This window comes from Eleginops maclovinus, chromosome 6 (assembly GCF_036324505.1).
Source record: "Eleginops maclovinus isolate JMC-PN-2008 ecotype Puerto Natales chromosome 6, JC_Emac_rtc_rv5, whole genome shotgun sequence".
Lineage (NCBI taxonomy): Eukaryota > Metazoa > Chordata > Actinopteri > Perciformes > Eleginopidae > Eleginops > Eleginops maclovinus.
In genome coordinates, this window is record NC_086354.1 from 14,252,516 (window position 1) to 14,274,154 (window position 21,639).

A 21,639-nucleotide genomic window follows, 5' to 3' on the forward strand; every position below is an offset into this window, starting at 1 on the left:
GGAAACCATCAATCTTAATGTCCAGCAGCAGTGACACTACAGTATGTATTTGTGTGTGTGTGTGTGTGTGTGTGTGGTGTGTGTGTGTGTGTGTGTGTGTGTGTGTGTGTGTGTGTGTGTGTGTGTGTGTGTGTGTGTGTGTGTGTGTGTGTGTGTGTGTGTGTGTGTGTGTGTGTGTGTGTGTGTGTGTGCTTGTGAGTGTGTCCTGAAGGGACTTTCTGCTAGAGGGGAGATAAAGGGATGTAATGGAGGTGAGGCTTATACTTTTTTCTCTTTCTCTTTCTTCATCCCTCCTTCATACTACCTCTCTTAGACTTTCTTCAAAGTCTCCTCCTTTCAGACAGGCCTAAAACGTTTCAGTTTCTGACTGACAGAAAACGTTAATTCTGCGCCCTGGGCCGCAGCTCAGCGTAAATCTTAGATATTCCTCCAGGAAGAGCTGCCACCAAACATCGGCTTTAAGAGCAAGGGAGCAAGAATACATTTAATTTTCCAACCTCACTTCATGGGAAAACTGAATTCAAGCGGAATTTAAAAATATATTAATTCTGCCCGTCTGCTCTCTCCTACTTGACGATAACAAGCTCTTAATCCACTTAGCAGGGTTTTTTTTGTCAGTTAAAAACCCCACCAGTATTTTTTCAACTTGTCAGGGATCATTCACGCAGTCCCTCACAACATGGATAATCTCAAAGTTAAAAAACATGCCTCTTATCTAAAGTGTATACCCTCTAGAGATAGTGAGGAGAAAATAAACTGTGAAAACAGACTCAGATAATATACAGTTCACAGAAACACACACAGATGTATCATAAGTGCATGAATAAATGTATACACACAGAGAGAGCTTTAGAGGTTGTTTAATAAACAGGGATTTACCTTCAGGATTTATCATAAAAGCCCTGTAATAAGGCAACAGAGCGGGAGAGTAACAAATAGTAAACTATGAGCAGCACTGAGCTCTAGGTGAGAAGAAGCGAAGTGTCGGAAAAACCAAATTATAATTTCAAATAGTGCTTCCATTTATCCCCCCTCTTTCCTCCTTCTTCCTCTTCTAGCTTATTCTCAAACATCATCCCTCTCCTCCTCTACTCTCACTCTCCAGCCTGAAGTCAAACTCATATATCCGTGTTGCAAGGAAGCGATCTGAGGCTGGAAGGGTTGATGTAACTCATGAGCCAAATAGGACAGGCATTTTGGCGCCATGTCAATTACTTACAGCAGATCTGAAACTGCATGTGTTGTGCTGGCGCTGAGCCTTTTCACGTTCATTTCACAGAAAAGTGATAAAAAGATGCAACATATTTTGCATTTTGCTTAAATCTCAAGTGCTGAATATGTAATGTCCACCTCATATGCACAACCAGCTGCTCTTTTAATCACAGTGTGAGTGATTGAATATGTAAGCGTATTTCCAAGTGTTGCAATACGTTACATCACTCACCAATATACTCTAGACATTCAATCATAAATGTTTAAAGCAGCATATTCTTTAAGTAGAATTCAGGCGCATTAGAAATGACTGAAATTAGACTGTTACATATTGAAATCTTAAGTCAGAGATCACAAAAAGTTATTACAATTGATCCTGAGGGGGGAAATGAATGTCGATATGAAATATAATGAAAATCCATCTAATAGTTTTCAAGATATTTAGATTGAACAACCAAATAAAACCTCATGGTGGCAACATGGTTAAGCTAAGGACTGCAGATGGAAATGAGCTATTAACTCAATTCTGGCATTAATCATCTCTTCTCTTGTCTGAAATGAATGTATTTGTATGCATGGTCCTTGTTCAAATAAAAACATAAATTAAACTTAAGACTAAGTCAGGGGTTCATCAAAATGTTGCGTTTGTATATTTCATATTAAAAAGTCATGTAAAAATCGGAAAGAGTTGAAATTAAAGTGAAATTAAGTGAAAAGGGAAGTCTTTTTTTCATACACTTCTATACAAGCAGACGTAGTTTTTGCGACCAGAGGAGACAACCTCTTCACTCAAAATAATACAACTTTAAGGCACTTCTGCATAGGCTTCAACATCCCTAGGTCTTTACTAGTAAGTGGATCTTGGCTGAGGCTTGATTGTTAATATCTTGAATAAACTGGATCTGTTACGGTGGAACAGATGTGGTTTAAGTGCATTTTATGCCACTGGGAGCTGAGTGCTATTTATGCAACACACTCAAGCAAAACATTGCCTGCAAGTAATAGAGACAGGGCACTGGGAGGATGAAACAAAGATTTCCAGGAGCCACACAGTTCATTAAATATGTATAGCATAAGATGGATTCACTTCATAACCTCTGAACCTTGTGTCACTTGACAGTAACTGTTCAACTTAACTTTTTAGGTCTATTCTAAATTTTAAAGCAGGTGTACAGTACAAGTTCATCTGAGTGCAGAGCACTGGAAAGCAGTGTTATGCCAACAAGGTCAGGCCGGGCCAATGATAATCATTTTAGAGTGCTTATCAAACACCATTACACACACCATATATTCTTTTATATGATCTGTGAATGGACTTCAGGGAGGAGGATGTCCACTTTGTCCTTGGTTTAATGACACAGTAAGTTGATAGAGTCACTGCTACAGACACCATTATGTGCCTGATGTATCGTATTCCTCTCTCTCGCTCTGCACACTGTCGAGCAGCAGCAAGTATGCTTGTAAGGTCATCACCGTTATTTCACTGCAGGTGTTCAGTGTGACGAAAAGACCCAGGGACTTTAAATAGGTGTCGTTTGAGAGTAAATAATATTCAAGCTCTTCATATCACTCAACACTTCTATAAACCTTCAGGATGTAATAAGCAACATCAGGAGACATTGAAACAGGACATTTTGACAACAGTTATTGCAAACAATATTTTTAGCATACATTTGTGTGTTCAGCAATACCCATAATATTATTCAAAGTGATATTATAAAAGGAGAGGCGTCGGTCTTCCACATTTGCTTGGAGCAGTAACAGCCCCTCATGTCCTAACACGGCTGACCTCTATTATGAGAATAAGAATAAATCAGCAGTAGAAGTCAGCATGCACTACATGTATCTGAGTAACTGCATTGAGATGGAAAAATAACGGTGCTGTTTTCTTTAGTGTTTACTCTACTCAGCGGAGGTATTTAGTCTGACAACCCCTTGTTTGAAAACGATTGACATTTCATACATATTCATGATTCACATGATTTATCCTTCCAAGACCTTGGAATAACTAACTTATCTGCAGCGAATACGATCTTTCACATACACACACACATACACAAACACACACGCACACAGCCTTGACCTGAATAACATGTGCGGTAATAAAATAATGTAGTCAACAATGTCTATTGTTTTATCAAGCAGAGATGCACGATGAGACTTGGAGTGATGGATAGATAAAGAGGTAGACTTAAATCCAGATATAGAAAATGATACAATGAATTGGATGCTGGAAATGCATACAAAAGATAAAAGAACATCAAAGGGGACAGAGACCATTATTTTGAGAAGAAAGGCATCAATCCAGAAAGACATTTCACTGAAAAAACTGAATCGTTGATTTTAACCAAATGTATTATGTCAACAGATTTCACATAACTTTATTAGGTTAGTTGAAAGCAATAATATTACATTTAAATAAAAAAATGTAGGTTCAACTTAATATTGTTGCTTTAAGTTGAACCTAAGGTGCAAAATACAAATAAATAAAAAGACATCAAGACACAAGTTTTTTGCTTTAGCTTGCTTGAGTTTTTTGGAGGGATTCTGTCTTTATCTGCTGCAAAACCCAAACCAATTTCAACGTATTCCGGTCAGTTTAACTTTAAAATTCTTGAACGAAAGACTACCAAAGTCAGTAGGATTTATCCTCTGGGGGAAATGAATGTCTACACCAAATTAAATGGTGACCCAACTGGACCTTAGAGATCTTCCAACTGATTTACCATGAGACCAACATCGGCATCACTCTCTGCTAAAAAACACAAGTGACAAGATGTTTCAGCTCAGTGAGAAATGTGTATCCTTGTGAGTGAATTGTCTCCAGGTGATCAATATTTCAAAACAAAGTTGCACACAGAGAAAAGACAGCATCTATATACGTGTGACTCCTGGAGGGACATATTAATCTGTTGCGAGGCGAAGAGTGTAAATGTAACATGCCTGTTTCGATTTGGAGGAACACAGTGACTTGTACTGATAACTCTCAGTCTGGCAGTGTCACGGCCACTTGGGGGTTTCTGTCGCCTCTGATTTCCCACTGAGTGCCATTCTGCATGTGTGTGCTTGTGAGTAAAAGACTGATTCACTTTTAAGGGGTTGATTAAAAATGTAGATTCAAATGAACTTTCGAAAGGGAGGAGAAATAGGAAGCAGATGTCAGGTCTTACCAACATTCACAGCTCTCTCTCTCACTTCTTATCTTCCCATATTCATGCATACTCCCTCCTGTGAGAATAACGTTAAAATGTTTTACTTCTGATTTCTCACATTTTGAAGTATTACAAACTGTGCAGAAAAAAAAGGGCATTGACATTTATTTTCTTCCACTGCAAATCAAATGAGGAAAGAGTAAATGTTTAATGATCATGAGCATGAGTGAAAATACTTTAAAAAATCAGACTCACTAATAATAATAATATGAAAGACAGATATCTCACCAGTTTGGCCGTTATCATTAAACATGAGTTATAACTTTAAATGACTTCTCTTTCTGTTTCGCTTGCTCAGTCAAAGTACATTAGCAAGCCATTGAGTGCTAAATGTTTTTGTATCATGACTTTCCTTAGTGCTGGATTTCTTTATCTGCTTGTGTGTAAGTGTTTATCCCTGCTGAGGAGAGCCACAAATGAAGGCTCTATTCTGGAGATCCTGCATGGTGATATTATCTGTCAGGTATCAATGCTTTGACACTGGCATCTTGTCAGCCAAGAAAATCGATTGTACAGCTGTCCTTGTGAACTTCAAAAAGGACTAGGGAGCAAAAAACTTTTAAAAAGCACATTTCGGATTAAATAATTCCATTTTAAATCTTGACATTTTCATGACATGAATAGATTAAATAAGGCAAGCAATTACCGTGAGACAGCAACAAGTCGACCGTTGCTGGTGGTCAATACTTCTTGGATTGTTTAGGAATAAATGGGAAAGTAATCGTATCCCTCGTGTTTAAATTTGAAGCTAAATTCATGGTTTTGTATATCTGCTGTAAACAGTGTAGATGACAACCTGACAGTAAAACAGATGCTGTGACAGAATGTTTCTTTCACATTTGGATTTGAATTCAGAACTGACAACAGTAGGTTATGGATTTTTTTTGGCCCCTCTACCGTCAAATTTATGCTTGGCAGTGAGTAAGATCTAACACATCTCCCGACTCAGGGAGAAAACCCTCCGACAACTTTGACATACTACTCAGTCCCCGCTGGGTTGGATTGACGATGCCGCACTATGACAGAGAGAGCAAACGTATTCTTGCCAGTCAGCTGGATAGCAGCAGACAAGTGATTGCACTGTTGATGGGGGTAATTCTGCACAGATAGGGGGTGGACGAAGGGGGGCTACGATAAATAACAGAATACAAAAGCTGTGTGATTGATAAATACTGTATGACAGGACTGTTTTCCCTGTGAAACTACGCAAAGAACGATGCCATTCTAACTGAAGCTATCCTGCAGTTATCAAAGTTAACAGAGGAAGAGAGCAGCAGAACTTTTTTACCATCAAGTGAATAGTTTGACACATTGGGAAATATATTTACTTTCTTGTTTAGGTTTGGATCAGAATATTGATACAAGTATCATCCAGCAACTGTATATTTTAGCGTAGCTTAGCATAAAAACTGGTCTTGCTGCTGGCTTAAGTTACATGTTGAAAAGACAAATATTTTTGAATAACTGACATTTTCAACTTACTCTATATAAAGGCAAATAGCATCAGGACTGCACAATCCAATATTTTTATCATCCTTGTCAACGGAAGTCTATGAAATTGCTCTCAGGTATTTTACTTTTAACTAGATGAGAGAAAGCATCAGTTAAAAAAGATGTGACCTTCAATATCTTGTGGCTTTTGTGTTTACTTCAATTTTTATTTTGTTTGATAAAATAACTTTTTGGATCATTTTCTCTTATTTCCCTTTATTCAACAATCGCTTTCTTATATTAAAGCAGTATACTGAACACATTTTTTGTCTGTATTTACCAACGTTATTCAATATCTTTATTTCCTCAGGTATTGCAGCTCTAAAAGCATGTATCCGAAAAAATCCAAATATTTCGGATACAACTTTAGTGACCAGTGAATCCTCTCTGAAGTGTTTGCATAGCTTACAAGAAGCAACCTTTGGTAGAGGTTAATGTAACCAACTCACAAAAGTGTCATTTGAGAGAGAAAAAAAGGGACATAATGAGTAAAAGCAGTATTACTAACAAAATATGCTGTATTTCTGTGACTTATTAAAACAAATGAAATCCAAATAGCTGAAGAAATATCAGGTAAATATTAAATAACTCTACCAGAGAGCATTTCAACTGAACATGACATAGCTTAATATGTACAGAGGAGTCCGTAGACAGCACACAAGGCCACAGTGTCCTAACCCTGAACAAACTGTAGGAGAATAATCAGATGGAATTGTTTAGGAATCCTGTGGTTTCCTTTTCCTTTTCAGTACAAAGAAGAAGACCGAAAAAGATAACGGCCCAAAGGTGAGATTATTTAAATAAATACAAAGAAAAAAGTAATGTTGTCAGACAAAATGTCATTTGGCCTGAGTGGATATCTATCTGTTCGACAGACATTCAAGTCCTTGTGATGTTAATCCATTTTCAAATATGCTTACTAAAGCAAATAAAGAAACCATAAAACACCTTTTAAGTGGCTCTAGCTGCTTTTGGATATAATCTTATCTACCTAATCTCCACTCGTGTCCTTTCACCAATTTTCTTTTTCCTGATGTTCCCTTCCCTCTGACTGTTGGATATGAACTCTTACTGAGTGAATTCAGGATGCCATAAGAGTTATTTCCTCCACGACGCCCTCTTCATCTAAACTCTTCTCAAAGCATCAATCCAGTCTTCTGTCAACAGAGAGCAGCTCAGATTATCTAACTGCCATGTAACAAAGAAAAGCTTCAAATCATCAGCGCTACAGAGAGAGAGAGAGAGAGAGTTAAACTAGTTAAAAGAGGAGCAATAGATAGAGCAGAAAATATGAAAACAGCCATGACCTAATAAACAAACAAATTGAAAGAAGTAGAGAAAATAGCTGTCCTTGTAACGTTCGTAAATGACAGCGATTCTGCAGACCTCAGCAGATGCCCCTGATGTCTAAACTCTTGTTCAAAACTAACACACTCTTTGAGGGATGGATTTAGGATACCTGCAAGACCAGGAGGTCACCCATAGAGTGGAAATGGAAAGGGAGAGAGACTGCACTAAAAACCTAGTTTCTCCCAAGAGAAAACACTGGCTCCCAGGGTACAGGTACTGCAGCAGGAATAACAGTTACCACGGTAATTGTGTTGGACAGATGGCTGTGGCCTAACCCATTATTATGAAAAGAGAGTCAGGATTTGTGACACAAGGAGGACCTCTGGTGGTATTCCTTGAACTAACAGGACAGGATTATCACCTTGGACTAACAGAGACTGAAACCATTCCAACACGGGTTCAGTGTTTCAGCATATTTGATGTAAGGATCTCTAAAGATCAACTCTCACCTCGCATTACCCCTCTCTTAGGTGAGGAATAACGCTGCAATTGCAAAGGTGCGTTGAAGAGGAAATCTATGGATGCCACCTTGATTGAACAGTAATACGGTTTGATGACTGAGCCAATTTCTATATTAATTCCAAAATACAGAGTAACATTTAAATGAAATGTAACAAAGTACCTTGATGTGCTGATTTCAGAAGCCTGACTAGTTTCACTTTTATTCAATTATAAAAATGAATTAAAACAATATGCTAATCACCCTTTGGAGACTACTAAAGCTATAAGTGAAATATACAATTTGCTGAATTACTCTGTAATGCACACTGAACCAATTAGGTCTCTGCCTAGACTTCAAACCTCAGCAATGGAAAATTACTCATGGGCCAAAGGGCAATCTGACAAAAAACATTTGACTAAATTAAATTAAAATACTAACTCGGTGTGACAAATTCCCTGATACATGACAAAGTGATTAGACAAACCAAGAGGCTCACTTTGTGTTTTGTCTTTTTCCTTTGACCTTTATCAAAACTGCAGCTGAGTGGTAGTGTCTCACGAGGGCTTGTCATATATATTCAAAGCTTTAAATAAGCTTTCAAGTATTCGATTCACAGAACTGGTTAAATGAGAGGAGTTAAAATATAACGGATATCTACTGTACCTCTTGTGCACACATTTGTCACTCAGTAGCAGTTCAGCCTTAAAGTAAGTAGCCAGGTTGACAGCTCATTAAAGGTGTCAATAAATTATTATTTTTCAGTTCTCCAAACATTAGTCCACGATTAGAGCTGTAAACCTGTCTGCAATAGCTAATCCACAGCCTTGGGCTTGCCCAGCAACAGGCAAAGCTCAAGAAGTTTCCCTAACACTTATAAAAACTTGATGGGCCTTGAAGCAAGCTTAAGCACTGGCACACAGAGAGGGAGAGGATAAACATATAAGCCGGGGGATCCATTCAGGGCTTTTGATCAAAGTGGGGAATCTGAAACCAGAAACACATTTGAATTCAAGAATTAAAAGTAAACTGTTGGTTGTTTAGTATATTTGGCAAGATACTAAACCCACAGGAGCTACAACAGAGTTGACCAAAGTCCAGTTTGAGTGTTTTAATTGAATGTGAATCTTTCTCAACCACACTAAGCTAACGAACAAAGATAACAGACTCTCAATATCACGGTTTTGACACATTTATTTTGACATTAAATGTAAAAACCTGCAATGCCTTTAAGACCTTGACTAAGTATTTTGCAAACAACATCAGTAAAGTGCTGAATACTTTTATCGACTCAAGAGAAACCAAACCAGTTTTCTATGTCTTCTTTGTTTTCACAACAGCACAACCAAATGATATATTCAGATGTGTGTGTTTTAAGCATTTTTAGACCATATATTTCTTTTTTGTTCTTCCCTTGAGTTTCCCCTTGCTTTTACTGATGCTCTGGCTGCTGTACCTCCTTTTATTTGATGGTCTTCCTCAAGGTCTCCTTCTTATCCTCTTCTTTGCCCTCTGCCAGGTCAAAGGATAAGTCACTTTCTGATAGCTTGTCTTCACTTTTCTCATCACTGAAACCTGTTTTCCTATATTTTACAGTCTTAAGAGTTTGAACGTTTGCCTTTTTTTCCCCCTGCTACAACCAAGTTGCCTGCTGAATGTCTCTTAGGCATTTGTTTGGGACTTCCTGTGTTTGTCCTTTTTTGCGCATTTTTTCTTGCTATCTTCATCTCTTCTTCTGTATCTTCTTCTTCTTCCTCCACACACCTAAAGTCTGTGCCTCTCTTATTTCTACTGTCGTCCGGATCACCAGTGGTGCTGACTGTTTCAGTTAACTTACCCTTGTTCCGTCCACGTCCAGAGTTCGATAAGTGGTAACTCTGAAAATGACTCCTCAAGCTCACATTGTGATTGAAGCTTTTGTCACATTGTGGACACTTAAAAGGCCTCTCTCCTGTGTGCACACGCATGTGGGACTTCAGGTGGCCCGCCTGGTTAAAGCTGCGTTCGCACTCTGAACATTTATACGGTTTCAATCCTGTGTGCACGACAGAATGTCTCCGAAGATGATGTACATTCCTAAATTTAATCCCACAAACTCCACATCTGCTCTCCTTAGATCTGTGTTTTGCCAAGTGGATCCTGCGTCTTTTGTTGTTGGAAAATGTCTCTGGACAGTCAGGACATTTATAGGGATCTTTGCTATCTTGATGGGTCTGCTCGTGTTTAAGTTTGTCCACCTTTGTCTTGAAGGTAACGTGGCAGTATTTACAGGGATGATCATATGTTTCATCGTGGATTCTGCTGTGACATTTCAGAGACAGCTCAGTAATACATCTTTTGCCACATATGTTGCAGGAATAGGGCTTTTTTTTGTGCTCACATGTGTGAGACTTCGGAATAGTGAAAAAATGTCCACACTCTGTGCAGAGCTCATTTATTTTGAGGCCACCCAAGGAATAAAAAACGTGTTCCTCTCCGCTTTCTCTTTCAGTTTCCTCTTCAAACTCCTTTGTGAGCTTTTCAGAGAGCAAAAAATCCTCAGTTGGTTTCCATTCCCCATCTGAACTCACCCCACCTTCATCCCCTTCCTCTCCTTCATCTGACAAATCACTTTCTTCATCACTGAACGTAACAATCTCGGAGAGAACTGTGCTGCTGGCGTTGTCATCAGTAGACATTTTCTGTGAACAATACAACAACAATAATGACAACCTGGAATAGAAAAACTTTCTAAGTCTATGCAGCCCAGGATATTATGGACAAATTACCAAGAAGGAGGCAGTCCCATTTATGATTGATTATTCAAATAAATTCTATATGAGAAGTCAGCCAATGTGCAAACAGTTCAGGCCGTAATACACTGCCAGTTTAGGAAAACGCTCTGTAGATACTACAGATAAGAGAGATGATGTGACACTATACATTATGCATTTATTTCTCATCACTGCTTTCAAAATGAGCCCTGACAGTAGACTGTGTGAGCACAGCTGCAGCTGCTCGGTTCGGCTCTGAATATGCTTAGTACTCAGATTTGTAGAACCCTTGATGTTATAGACACGTCTACGGTAGCAGTGCTGAACTACTCTACAGCTATTTACATTAGCCAATAAACCTTATTCAGGCATTTTAATTTCCTTAAAGGATTTTAACCTACAGAGCTTCTTTTAGAGGAAACATGTATTAATACACCACAGAACTTCAGGAATACATTAACTTCAGCCAGAATAACCCCTCCATGTACTTAGTGTTACACAAGTAAAACTGTAAACTAATATGCTTAAGTCAAAAGCATAAAAACCAAAACATAGTGGCAGTCTACTCAATAATACATAACACTATACCAATCTTTCAATCAGTCTTTCTTTTAAGAGCACAAGAGTGTGCCTGGATATGTTGTCTGATTATAGTCCTACCTGTTGGGTCTCTGGCGTTACGTCTACCACTTCTGTCAGGGGTTGATCTTCAGCTGTGGGCACACTGGCATTGACTTGGCTTTTCCACTGGTATCCGTAGTCACACTGAAGACACTGTTGGTTCAAGATGATGAGCACACCACTGGTGACTTTCTCTGTCTGAAGTTTGCATCCACATGACGGGCACTTACGGCGGAACAACTGGAAGAGGCAGCTTTCATTCACAACATGCTTTGCTTTCACCTGTAGAAGACCAGCTCTGAAAGGAAAATAAAAAGATTGTTAAAAGTCAACCTAATGCAAACTGTAAGAAAGAATCAACAAACCGTTGAGAATGTTTAACTCACTCCTCGTTGTTCAGGTCAACATTCCTAACTTTGTACTGAATCTGGTGGGATCCAGTACAAACAGCATTCGAAACATCAGGTGACTTTAAAGTTGGATCATTTAGGTCACCAGACTGAGGAGCAGTACCTCTGCTATCCACAGGCTTCTACACAAATGACAAAAGTAAAAGCTTGTAGTTGAACAAAGATTTATACAACATAGACAGGTCCCTACCTTGCCTAATGGTAAAGTTTTTCCCTGGTGTTTGCAGCAAAACCACAGGCCAAGCATTCAGCCCATTTATAACATGGCTGAATGCTATTAAATTAAGACCACACTAAAAATGTGTTTCAGAGCACCTGAGAGTACCATGAATGTGTGTGCACTAACTGGACAATCTGTATACTAAACAACATCATGGTAAATGGCTACATTAGCCTGTAGATGTGGGCAGCGGGATAACACAGACTGGGCAGCAGTAACACGGTAAGTGCTCATTACACTGTGTGTAACCTCAACAGCACTGTGGGGATGATTCAAAGTGCCATTAAGCACCTGCCAGAGTACAAGCAGCCTTTAACCGGGCTGTGCAAGAACACACGATGAATAGATTAGCAAACTAATTTATGAATGTTAAAAAATGTGGACTTGATTTACTTCATATAGACCACATGTGGACAGTAAACAGCAAATCTGTTTTAAATGAAGGATGTTGATTTGCAAATGTCACTGTGGTTATTGCAGCATAAAGTATGTTGATTGTTTATGTGAATACAAAAAGGACTTAGTTACTTTAGTCATGTCATTTAATAGGTCTCAGACATGTGTTCTTAAGTGAAGTTTTACGATAAAAAAAGAGGTAGGGATGTTTACTCAGTACACAGCACTTTAATTAATTTAACAATTTAAACAGCATATTAAACTAAAGGAAAAGTATATGATTATTAGATTAACATTCTCCAAATATCCAGCTTTTTGGGAATGTCATGACTTCATTTGACACCTTAAAAAAACAACGTTAATGTAGATGTTATTGTGGCTCTGTCACTGAGTTGCCTTTAATGCACCTATGCATGAATTTGCTTGTATTTATTAAGATTAACAATAACTGGAAGCAGCTTTTGAGAATTAAATCAGTGTGCTCTTCGGGCCAAAAGAAGAATGTATCCAGCTGGATTTGTTTGACATGCATGGTGCATGGTGTTGTGTTGAAGGTAGATCTACGTGCAGACTCACCACATAGTGTGGGTTCTCCAACAGCTCGTCTGGCTCTGACTTGACACTCACTGATGGGACAGCACTGGGCTTCAGCTGGACCGTGTCTGCCGCCGTAGTCAGGTGCTCAAAACAGTCATCAGTAAAGTGTTCATTACAAATTGTGATTTCAGTCCAGCACGACTCTTTAAGTCGTTGCTTGTTTGCTTCAAAAAGAAACTGAACCCACTCCAGCCTCATCTCCGGATCCTCAGGTAACTTAAAGAGTTGTGCACGGCGACGCAAAGAACCACACCCGAGGAAGGAGCACATCCTGGGGTTAAACTCTGCCCTCCAGTTTTCAAAGTGGCCGGACAGTTTAATGTTTACTACAAGTTACCAGGACGTGACTGACTTCCAGTGCTAACAGGAGCAAGCTAGCAGCAGCACCTTTAGCTAGTGGCTGTGGTAACGGAGTGGGCGGAGTTGTATGGCTGGAGCTTGGCTGGGACAGCTTGGTTTGCTATTTGGCGTATCCCGGCTTTAGGTTCAATTGATTTGGGGTCATTGGGTAGGAAAACCACTAAAATATTATAGAGCTGTATCCTACTTGTCTAGTGTATACAGCATTGATTTGGAGTCAGTGGGTCACTTCGCGTGGAAGCTGTTATGTATAAAGAAATTAAATGTTTTAATATGGAAAATGTTGATATTCTAATAACAATGTTCATTGTTCAAGGATAGAATTCACTAGTGAGTGTGTCTTATTTATCCAGTTTAGTATCACAATCAGTGTCCGAACTACGGGGGGACTCGGGGGATCCGAGACCCCCTGAAACTGACACGAGACCCCCCGAAAACATGATTTGGGAAATGTTGGGGGGTCTCTAAAATAGTGTTTTCGAGATCCGCGCTCTGAGTCAAGCGCAAGAGCAAGCGCCCCCCCCCCCCCCGAGAGAAAAATGGGAACCCCCGAAAATCTCGGCATAGTTCGAACACTGATCACAATGCTGCATTGATTTGGTTGATTTGACTACTATTAAACCCCAAACCAGTGCAGAATTATAAAGCATTTCAAATTAAAATGTTAGAATTAAAATGTTAGACTTGCTTTATTTAACAACAGCATAAAATATTTATGTGGTATATTCAGGGCCGGCCCTGGGCATAGGTGAACAAGACGCCCCGCCTAGGGCGCCGAATTGGTGGGGGGCGCCCTTAAGCATAAATCGTTCTCTTAACCAGGGCCGGCCCTGGGCATAGGCAGTATAGGCGAATGCAAAGGAAACTACGCTAACATTGTATACAAAGCCAATCATGGCCCGTGTAGCCAGGTCCTCTGTATGTTTCACCAGTCTGTTGTCGCCAGTGTTATCTTTTATGCTGCGGTATGTTGGGGAGGCAGTATTAAGAAGGATGCTGGGCGAGTGGACAGGCTGGTAAAGAAAGCTAGCTCTGTTGCTGTCCTTGAACTGAAGGGTATCAGAGCTACTGCGGAGAAAAGGACACTGAACAGACTGCTTACCATTCTGGAAAATGATTGTCATGTACTTCACAGCACTTTCACAAAGCAGAGGAGCATGATCAGCTCAAGACTAAGGGCACTGTCATGCTCAACGGACAGACTGGGGAAGTCATTTGCACCCAGGGCTATACATCTCTACAGTGCGTAACTAAGGGGTAGAGGAGAGATTGACTTTTCTGCATAAGTCTGTTTCCCTCTCCGCCACTTCCATTTCCACTGCCACTTATAACAATGTTTGTTGTCTGACTGTCTACTGGCTATAGCCCATATGCACACACCCCTCCCTCCTTCCCCCAACCTGGACTGTGTCCTAACTTTTAACTTATTACACGGTCTACTTCACCATGGCACACATGCTCCTTGAGCACCTTACAATGCACACTGAATCACAGGGTCAGGCCCTGCCACTGCAAGCGTCCTATACCTATACTTTTTCTGTACATTCATGTGGATTTTTATATGATCCTTTTTTATGTTGTATAATGTTGTGTGTATTTAAGCTATTGCAGACCTTGAATTTCCCTCAGGATCAATAAAGCTACCTACCTACCAAGTTTTTCTTGATGACATGCTCATTATGGGACGCTCGGAGGAAGAACATCATCGCAACCTGCAGAAGGTCCTGCAACGCCTTCAAAAAATGGATTACGAGTGAAACGCTCCAAATGTGAGTTTGGCAAAGCTCGCGAGTACCTGGGCCATGTACTGGATGAGTATGGTGTCAAGCCTTCCAAGGAAAACGTGAGAGCCATACAGGAGGCACCTACTCCCACAAATGTCAAGTAGCTCCTAGCTTTCTTGAGACTTTACAACTATTATGGTAGATTTGTACCCCAGCAAAGCACAGTATTAGCTCCATTGTATAAACTGCTCAGAGCAAATGTTATGTGGAAGTGGACTGAGGTAGAACAGGTTGCTTTTGCTTAGTATAAAGAGCTACTTACTAGTGACCAGGTTTTAGCCCACTATGACTCCAGTCTTCCACTGACTTTAGCATGTGATGCCTCAGCATATGGCATCGGAGCAGTTATCCAACACACAATGCCTAATGGGGAGGTACGACCAATCGCGTACGCTTCCCGAACATTAAACCCAGCAGAGAAAAAACATTCTCAGATAGAGAAGGAAGCGCTAGGACTGATTTATGGAGTTAAGAAATTCCATCAGTATTTGTGGGGCAGACATTTTAACTTAGTGACTGACCATCACCCTCTTCTGTCACTGTTAGGAGAGTTTAAGAGTCTGCCTACACTAGCTTCTGCACGTATTCAGAGGTGGGCAATTATCTTATCTGCCTATGACTATCACATTGTCTACTGTAAGTCAGAGGAACACAGTAACACAGTAACACAGATGGTCTTTCACGTTGCCCTTTACCAGAAACCAGCAACACTGGGACTGCTGTTACTACAGCACTTGTCCACTCATTGCTGGAAGAGCACCTACAAGGCTAAATGCTACACAAGTTGCTAGGGTGACACGCATAGACAGTGAACTATCCAGAGTGTACAAGTATGTCATGGAAGGCTGGCCTAGCCAAGTAGAGGAACACTCAAAAGTGTTTTTCACAAAAAGAAATGAGCTCTCCACAGAGCAAGGCTGTGTTTTATGGAGGACCTGAGTCATCGTACCTTCAAAGATGAGAAAAATGTGTTAAAAGAGATTCACACTGGTCACCAAGGCATAGTAAATCTGGACGCTGATGTGGAGCAGGTCTGCAAAGAATGTGAAACTTGCCAGCTGGATCAGAAAATCAGCATGTCCCACTTCACCCAAGGGAGTTTCCAGGTGAGTCCTGGAAAAGACTTCACATTGACTTTGCTGGACCCTTTCTGAACAACATGTTCATGATCGTTGTGGATGCATATGCAAAATGGCTGGAAGTGTTTCGCATGTCACAAATCACAGCGCAGACTACCATCACAAGGCTGAGGAGATTATTTGCCTCCTATGGTCTGCCTGAGCAAATCGTCACAGGCACGATACCCCATTCACCTCGGAGGAGTTACAGACTTTTACCAGGCTGAATGGAATACTGCATACCACAAGTGCCCCGGGACATCCAGCAACAAATGGTCTGGCAGAGAGTCAGGTATGAAAAAGCTTACTAACACCTGCCTGATCATTGAAGACAAGATTTCAGTGTTTGTGTTGCAGTATCGATCAACACCAAAATGCACAACTGGACAATCCCCAGCAGATCTGTTTCTGCACAGAGACATCAGGACAAGACTGGATTTCCTTAAACCTTGCACAAAAGAGACTGCGAAAGAAACAATATCAACAAAAAGATCGCCATGACCTGCAGTGCGGCAGACCGATTCTTCAAAGAGGAACTCTGTGTATCTGCGAAGCACAGTGGGAGGAGATCACAAATGGATTCCAGGAATGGTTGTGAGACAGACTGGCCCTGTGTCATACGAAGTCTTAGAGCGGGACTCTGACACAGTGCACAGATGCCACGGAGATCAGCTACGTCCCCTCGCTGTTGCTGAGCCTGATGATACAGAACCACAGGCAGGACAGGATAATGGGCCTATTGGCAGCAGTTCTCTGGACATTATGGACTGTAACATGCCAGCACCAGAGCATCTCGAGCCTGAACCTGTGGCTATGAGACGCTCAAACAGAGAGACTAAACCACCTAAGCGATAAGAGAAAAATGTCATTAATGTGGAAATTGTCATTCCTCACACACACTCTTGATCACTCACACAACTGAAAATGCACACACACACTTTCATGACACTAACATACTGAAGCGCTGTAAGAAAAGTGTTGTTATGATGTTATGTTGTTTAAAGGAGTATACTTGTGTTATGGAAAATATTAGAGTTAAAACTGAGACCATATTGTGTTGGTTAATAACTACAATTGTGTTCAATTAAGGAAATAGGTCATTCATATTTCAGTGTTTTATTGTACGATTTTATTTGGAAGTTCTCAGCTAAAAGGGGGAGATAATGTGGTATATTGACCACATAATGTTTATTATGTTACAATGCAAACTGGTGTTTTTGGATCTTAGTGAATACGGTCCTGGTTAACCTGTTGTAGCGCGCATGCGCAGCCAAGTTGGAGTTCAACGTGGAGTTAAGATGTGAAAGACATAGCGGTGTCCGTCTCCTTAATAAACATACAATTCATTTGTAATCAGTTTGTCTCTATACACAACGGTGAACAGGATTCATGCAAGTAACTTGCATTGAAGTCATTAAGTCTTACCAGTGACAAACAATGAAGTTTGGAAGAAAAACTGTGTTTATACTTAAACTGTTTAAATATATCATGATAAACTGCAGACTTCTGTATGCCACTAAACTGATTTTGCAATTAAGAATACTCAAAAATTACCCTTTTTTTATGTTAGGTTTGTTCACTTCAATTCTTTCCTGGTCTTCCCTTTTTCCGTGCTTCCCTAATGTTTTATTGTTCTGGCTGCTGTGCCATTTATTTTTCTTTTCTTTGGGGTCAAAATCAGAGTCAATGTTTGGGGTCAATCTGAGTCTTTGTTGAGTCAAAGGACGTGTTGCTTTGTGTTGGCTCATTGTCACTTTCTTTTTCACTGCAGCGCCTTCTCTTCACTGGCCTTGCACTTTTCCCTTCATTTCTCTTTGGCCTTCCTATGGGTCTACCTGTGCTCCTCTTTTTACGTTTTGGCTTAACTGTTCTCCTCTTCTGCACCTCCTCTTCTTCATCATGTTCTTTTATATTGTTGTCTAACCCAGAGACTGTGTCTCTCTTGTTCCCATACTTCTCACCATCACCAGTGTTGCGTACAGTTTTTATTCTTTTAACCTTCTTCGGTTCAAGTCCTGAACTTGATGAGTGGTAACGCTGGACATGACTCTTCAGGCTCACATTGTGATTAAAACTTTGATCACACTGCTGGCATTGAAAAGGCCTCTCCCCTGTGTGAAGACGCATGTGGGATTTGAGGTGGCCTGCCTGGCTGAAGTCACGTTGGCACACTGAACACTTATACCGCTTCACTCCTGTGTGCACAGCTAAGTGCCTCTGAAGAGCAGTGGAATTGGTAAAGTCAAGATTGCAGATGTGACATTTTAAGTGGCCGTGATCTCTCAGGTGGATTCTGCGTTCCTTATTTGTGGTAAATGTCTCTGAACAGTCGGGACATTTGTATGGTTTTTCTTCCATTAGGTGGATCTGCTGGTGAGTGATTTTGTCCACCTTTGTTTTGAATGTAACATTGCAGTATTTGCATGGGTGTTCATAGTTTTCATCGTGGATTCTGCTGTGAGCATTTAGTGCAACATCACTAACACATCTCCTACCACAAATATTGCAAGCATAGGGTTTAGTTTTGTGTTCACATGTGTGAGGCTTCTGTTTATTAAAAAAAGTTCCACAATCTGTGCAGAGCTGACTGTGTTTGACGGCAAGTGGAGGACAAACCCCGTCTTCTTCCTCTTCATCTTCTGTTTCCCCCCCAGATTCTTCATGAAGCTGGTTCGGTAGTAAAAATTCCTCCTCAGGATCCCAATCCTTGTCTGAGTCCATGTTACTTTCATCACCTGACTCCTCCGTTTCCTCCATGGGATCCTCAGTAGTGTGGTTGTCTGGTGACATCGTCTAAAAGGTTTTAAGGACAAGAATGGGTAAGAGTAAAAGTGAACCTGTTCAGTACAGGATGAATATTACAGCGAGACAGAAAAAAGAGGCGATTAAATGATTTATCATTTGGTTTTTAAGTTATAAAATAATAGTAAAAAACTAGTTCTACTCACAACTGTCTAAAGCAACTCAAGGTCCAAAACCCAAAGATAGACAGGTAGAATCATCAAAACTTCTCTTTGAGAAGTTAAAGAATCTTTTCACTATCCGATTACCAAAAAAGTTGTTCAAAAAAATATATGTCAATTGACTGATTGTTTAAACCCTACCTATTTAGGCTACAAGAGCCCACACATAAATCAACTGCATACAATTCCAATAATAAAAAAGGTATAATCATGGATTTGTCAAATTATTGGAGTGTATCTTGCGTATGAATTTCAATTGAAACATTTTGGAATGCACAACTCTATTAAAAATGAGACTTATCTCTTAGCAGTATGTTTTTTTTTTTATTTGTCTGACAATTGAAGTCCCACCTGGGTCTCTGAAGTTGCATCTACTTCCACTACTACTTCTGTCAGGGGTTGATCTTCAGCTGTGGGGGCATTGATTTGGCTTTTCCATTGGTTCCTGTAATCACACTGAAGGCACTGTTGGTTCACAACGATGAGCACTCCATGGGTGACCTTCTCTGTCTTTACTTTAGAGCCACATGACGGGCACTTGGGGCTGAACAACTGGAGGAGACATTTTTCATTCACAGCGTACCTCCCTTTCATCTGCAGAGTTGCTGCTCTGAGAAATGAGTGAAGCAAAATTATGAGATACAACATTAGAAAAATCTCATCTAGTTTAATGAAAGGACAACAGTAACAAATTCACTAACTTTTTCCTAATCATCTCAATGTTCACAATGTTGTGTAGCATTTGACCATAATCAGACATCTCTGAAGCATAACTTGGCGCTGGGCTTTCTTGGGCATCTGCAAATGAAATGTAACATTCACCATGATATACAGGAAAGGAATACATTTGTTAATAACTAATACCAGTTTAGTGTTATAATAATTTAAATATAGTTAAATACCTTACCCCTTGAAATTAGTTCTGATTCTTCAGGATAGTAAGATGGACGATCACATGTTCTAAGTTGAGAAGCAATTTCTGTGGTTTCTTCAGGTATCTACACAAAGTAGCATACAGGGTTACACATAGGGTCTGAAATATGTGTCCTCCATGGCAGTGTGGTAACTGAACATTTCTGCCGTCCACTTACAAAATATTTTCCATCACTTCTGAAATCTATGCAGAATGCCTTAGAAATGTAAACACTGAATCAGTGGAAACCAGACAGCAGAAATGTACAATTTAAACCCAGGAATTGCTTTCAGAAAAGTGTGTTTCCTTTCACTGCTACATCCAACATTTATCCTGTATTTGACAGGTAGAAGTTGCTAATTTCATTCACTTTCTCCACCGAAGACACATGCTCAATATACAACATTCACCGTCATATAGGGGTTATTATAATGATTTGAGACATATCAATGTCTATCATCCCTATTCTGTGTTTCTGTTGTACTAAGGTTATTATTATAAAGACATTTGTACCTGTTATTATGTTTATTCATCTCTTTGATACTGTGATGGGGGATAACATCAAAACAAAATTATATTGGCACATTGATATAAAACTGGTTTGTTAGTGGTAGTTCCTTAAAAATTGCTTTTCTTGACCATTATATGTGTAGTGCGGGCCTGGCCTACTTTTAAATTATGAATATAAATTGTGTATTTATTGATTGAGAAATGAATGGTCATTTAAAAACCCTTTAAAAAAACCTGTTTATTAATATGAACAGTGCATAACAATCCTAGTATACACAGCCAGAGGTGTGTATTAAAACAAACACACCTGAAACTAAATAAATTTGGTCAAAAGTATTATGTGGCATTTCGTTGTTGTACTGTTAAATAGGAATGGGTAACTTGTGTATTTGTGTGTCTATTATAAATACAGACTCACCACATATTGTGGGCTCTCCAGAGGTTCCTCTGGTTCTGACTTGACACACACTGATGGGACAGCACTGGACCTGAGTTGGACCGTGCCACTCAGGTGTTCAAAACAGTCTTCATTAAAGTGTTCATTACAAATGGTAATTTCAGTCCAGCACGATTCTTTAAGTCGCTGTTCATTGGCTTCCAGGATGAACTGAACCCACTGCAATCTCCTCTCCGGATCCTCCGGTATCTTAAACCGTCTGGCATCTCGACGCCATGAATCACATCCGAGAACGGAGCACATCCTGGAGCTAAATTATCGCCTCCAGTTTTAATGTGGCGGGATAATGTAATGTTTACACGGACTGCAAGACCCGTAAGGTCCCAAACAGTCAGAAGCTAAGGGCTAGCCGACGTTGGCGGATGAATGGGCGGGGTTAAATAGCGGGGTTCGCTTGGTTTGGGTTAAGGCGTATCCTGGCTTGTTGGACTCAACGGAAATACCATTTTACAAGCACACCCCTGGCCCATTGTGTGTGTGTGTGTGTGTGTGTGTGTGTGTGTGTGTGTGTGTGTGTGTGTGTGTGTGTGTGTGTGTGTGTGTGTGTGTGTGTGTGTGTGTGTGTGTGTGTGTGTGTGTGTGTGTGTGTGTGTGTGTGTGTGTGTGTGCATAACAAGGAACAAGTGAATGTGTGTGCTTGAGGATAGATTATATGTAGGCCTATCTGGAAAGAACCACACTAGAAGTTTCCGCACAGATAAATGGAGAACATGCAGGTTTTTCAAGTTTCCAGCAGGTGGCGCTGTTTTTAAGCTTATGTATCGAGGCCTTAACTGCTGCCAGACAGTACCAGTTACCATAGTATGATGTTACTTCGTTGACTTTTTAAAGTC

At 40.1% G+C, this 21,639-nt stretch overlaps 2 protein-coding genes across 2 annotated transcripts; both read right to left on the bottom strand.

Moving 5' to 3' along the window:
- Positions 1-8,904: 8,904 nt before the first annotated feature.
- LOC134865535 (zinc finger protein with KRAB and SCAN domains 7-like) lies at positions 8,905-13,148 on the bottom strand. The gene is made up of 4 exons (XM_063885114.1): positions 12,681-13,148; positions 11,465-11,610; positions 11,118-11,376; positions 8,905-10,385 (listed from the first exon to the last, which is right to left on the bottom strand). The coding sequence occupies exons 1-4, from the start codon at positions 12,969-12,971 to the stop codon at positions 9,303-9,305; spliced, it is 1,779 nt and encodes a 592-aa protein (XP_063741184.1). The 5' UTR covers positions 12,972-13,148; the 3' UTR covers positions 8,905-9,302.
- A 2,624-nt stretch (positions 13,149-15,772) lies between these two features.
- Positions 15,773-21,164, bottom strand: LOC134865660 (zinc finger protein 184-like). The gene is made up of 5 exons (XM_063885321.1): positions 20,768-21,164; positions 19,834-19,924; positions 19,628-19,724; positions 19,278-19,536; positions 15,773-18,756 (listed from the first exon to the last, which is right to left on the bottom strand). The coding sequence occupies exons 1-5, from the start codon at positions 21,047-21,049 to the stop codon at positions 17,647-17,649; spliced, it is 1,839 nt and encodes a 612-aa protein (XP_063741391.1). The 5' UTR covers positions 21,050-21,164; the 3' UTR covers positions 15,773-17,646.
- Positions 21,165-21,639: the final 475 nt, after the last annotated feature.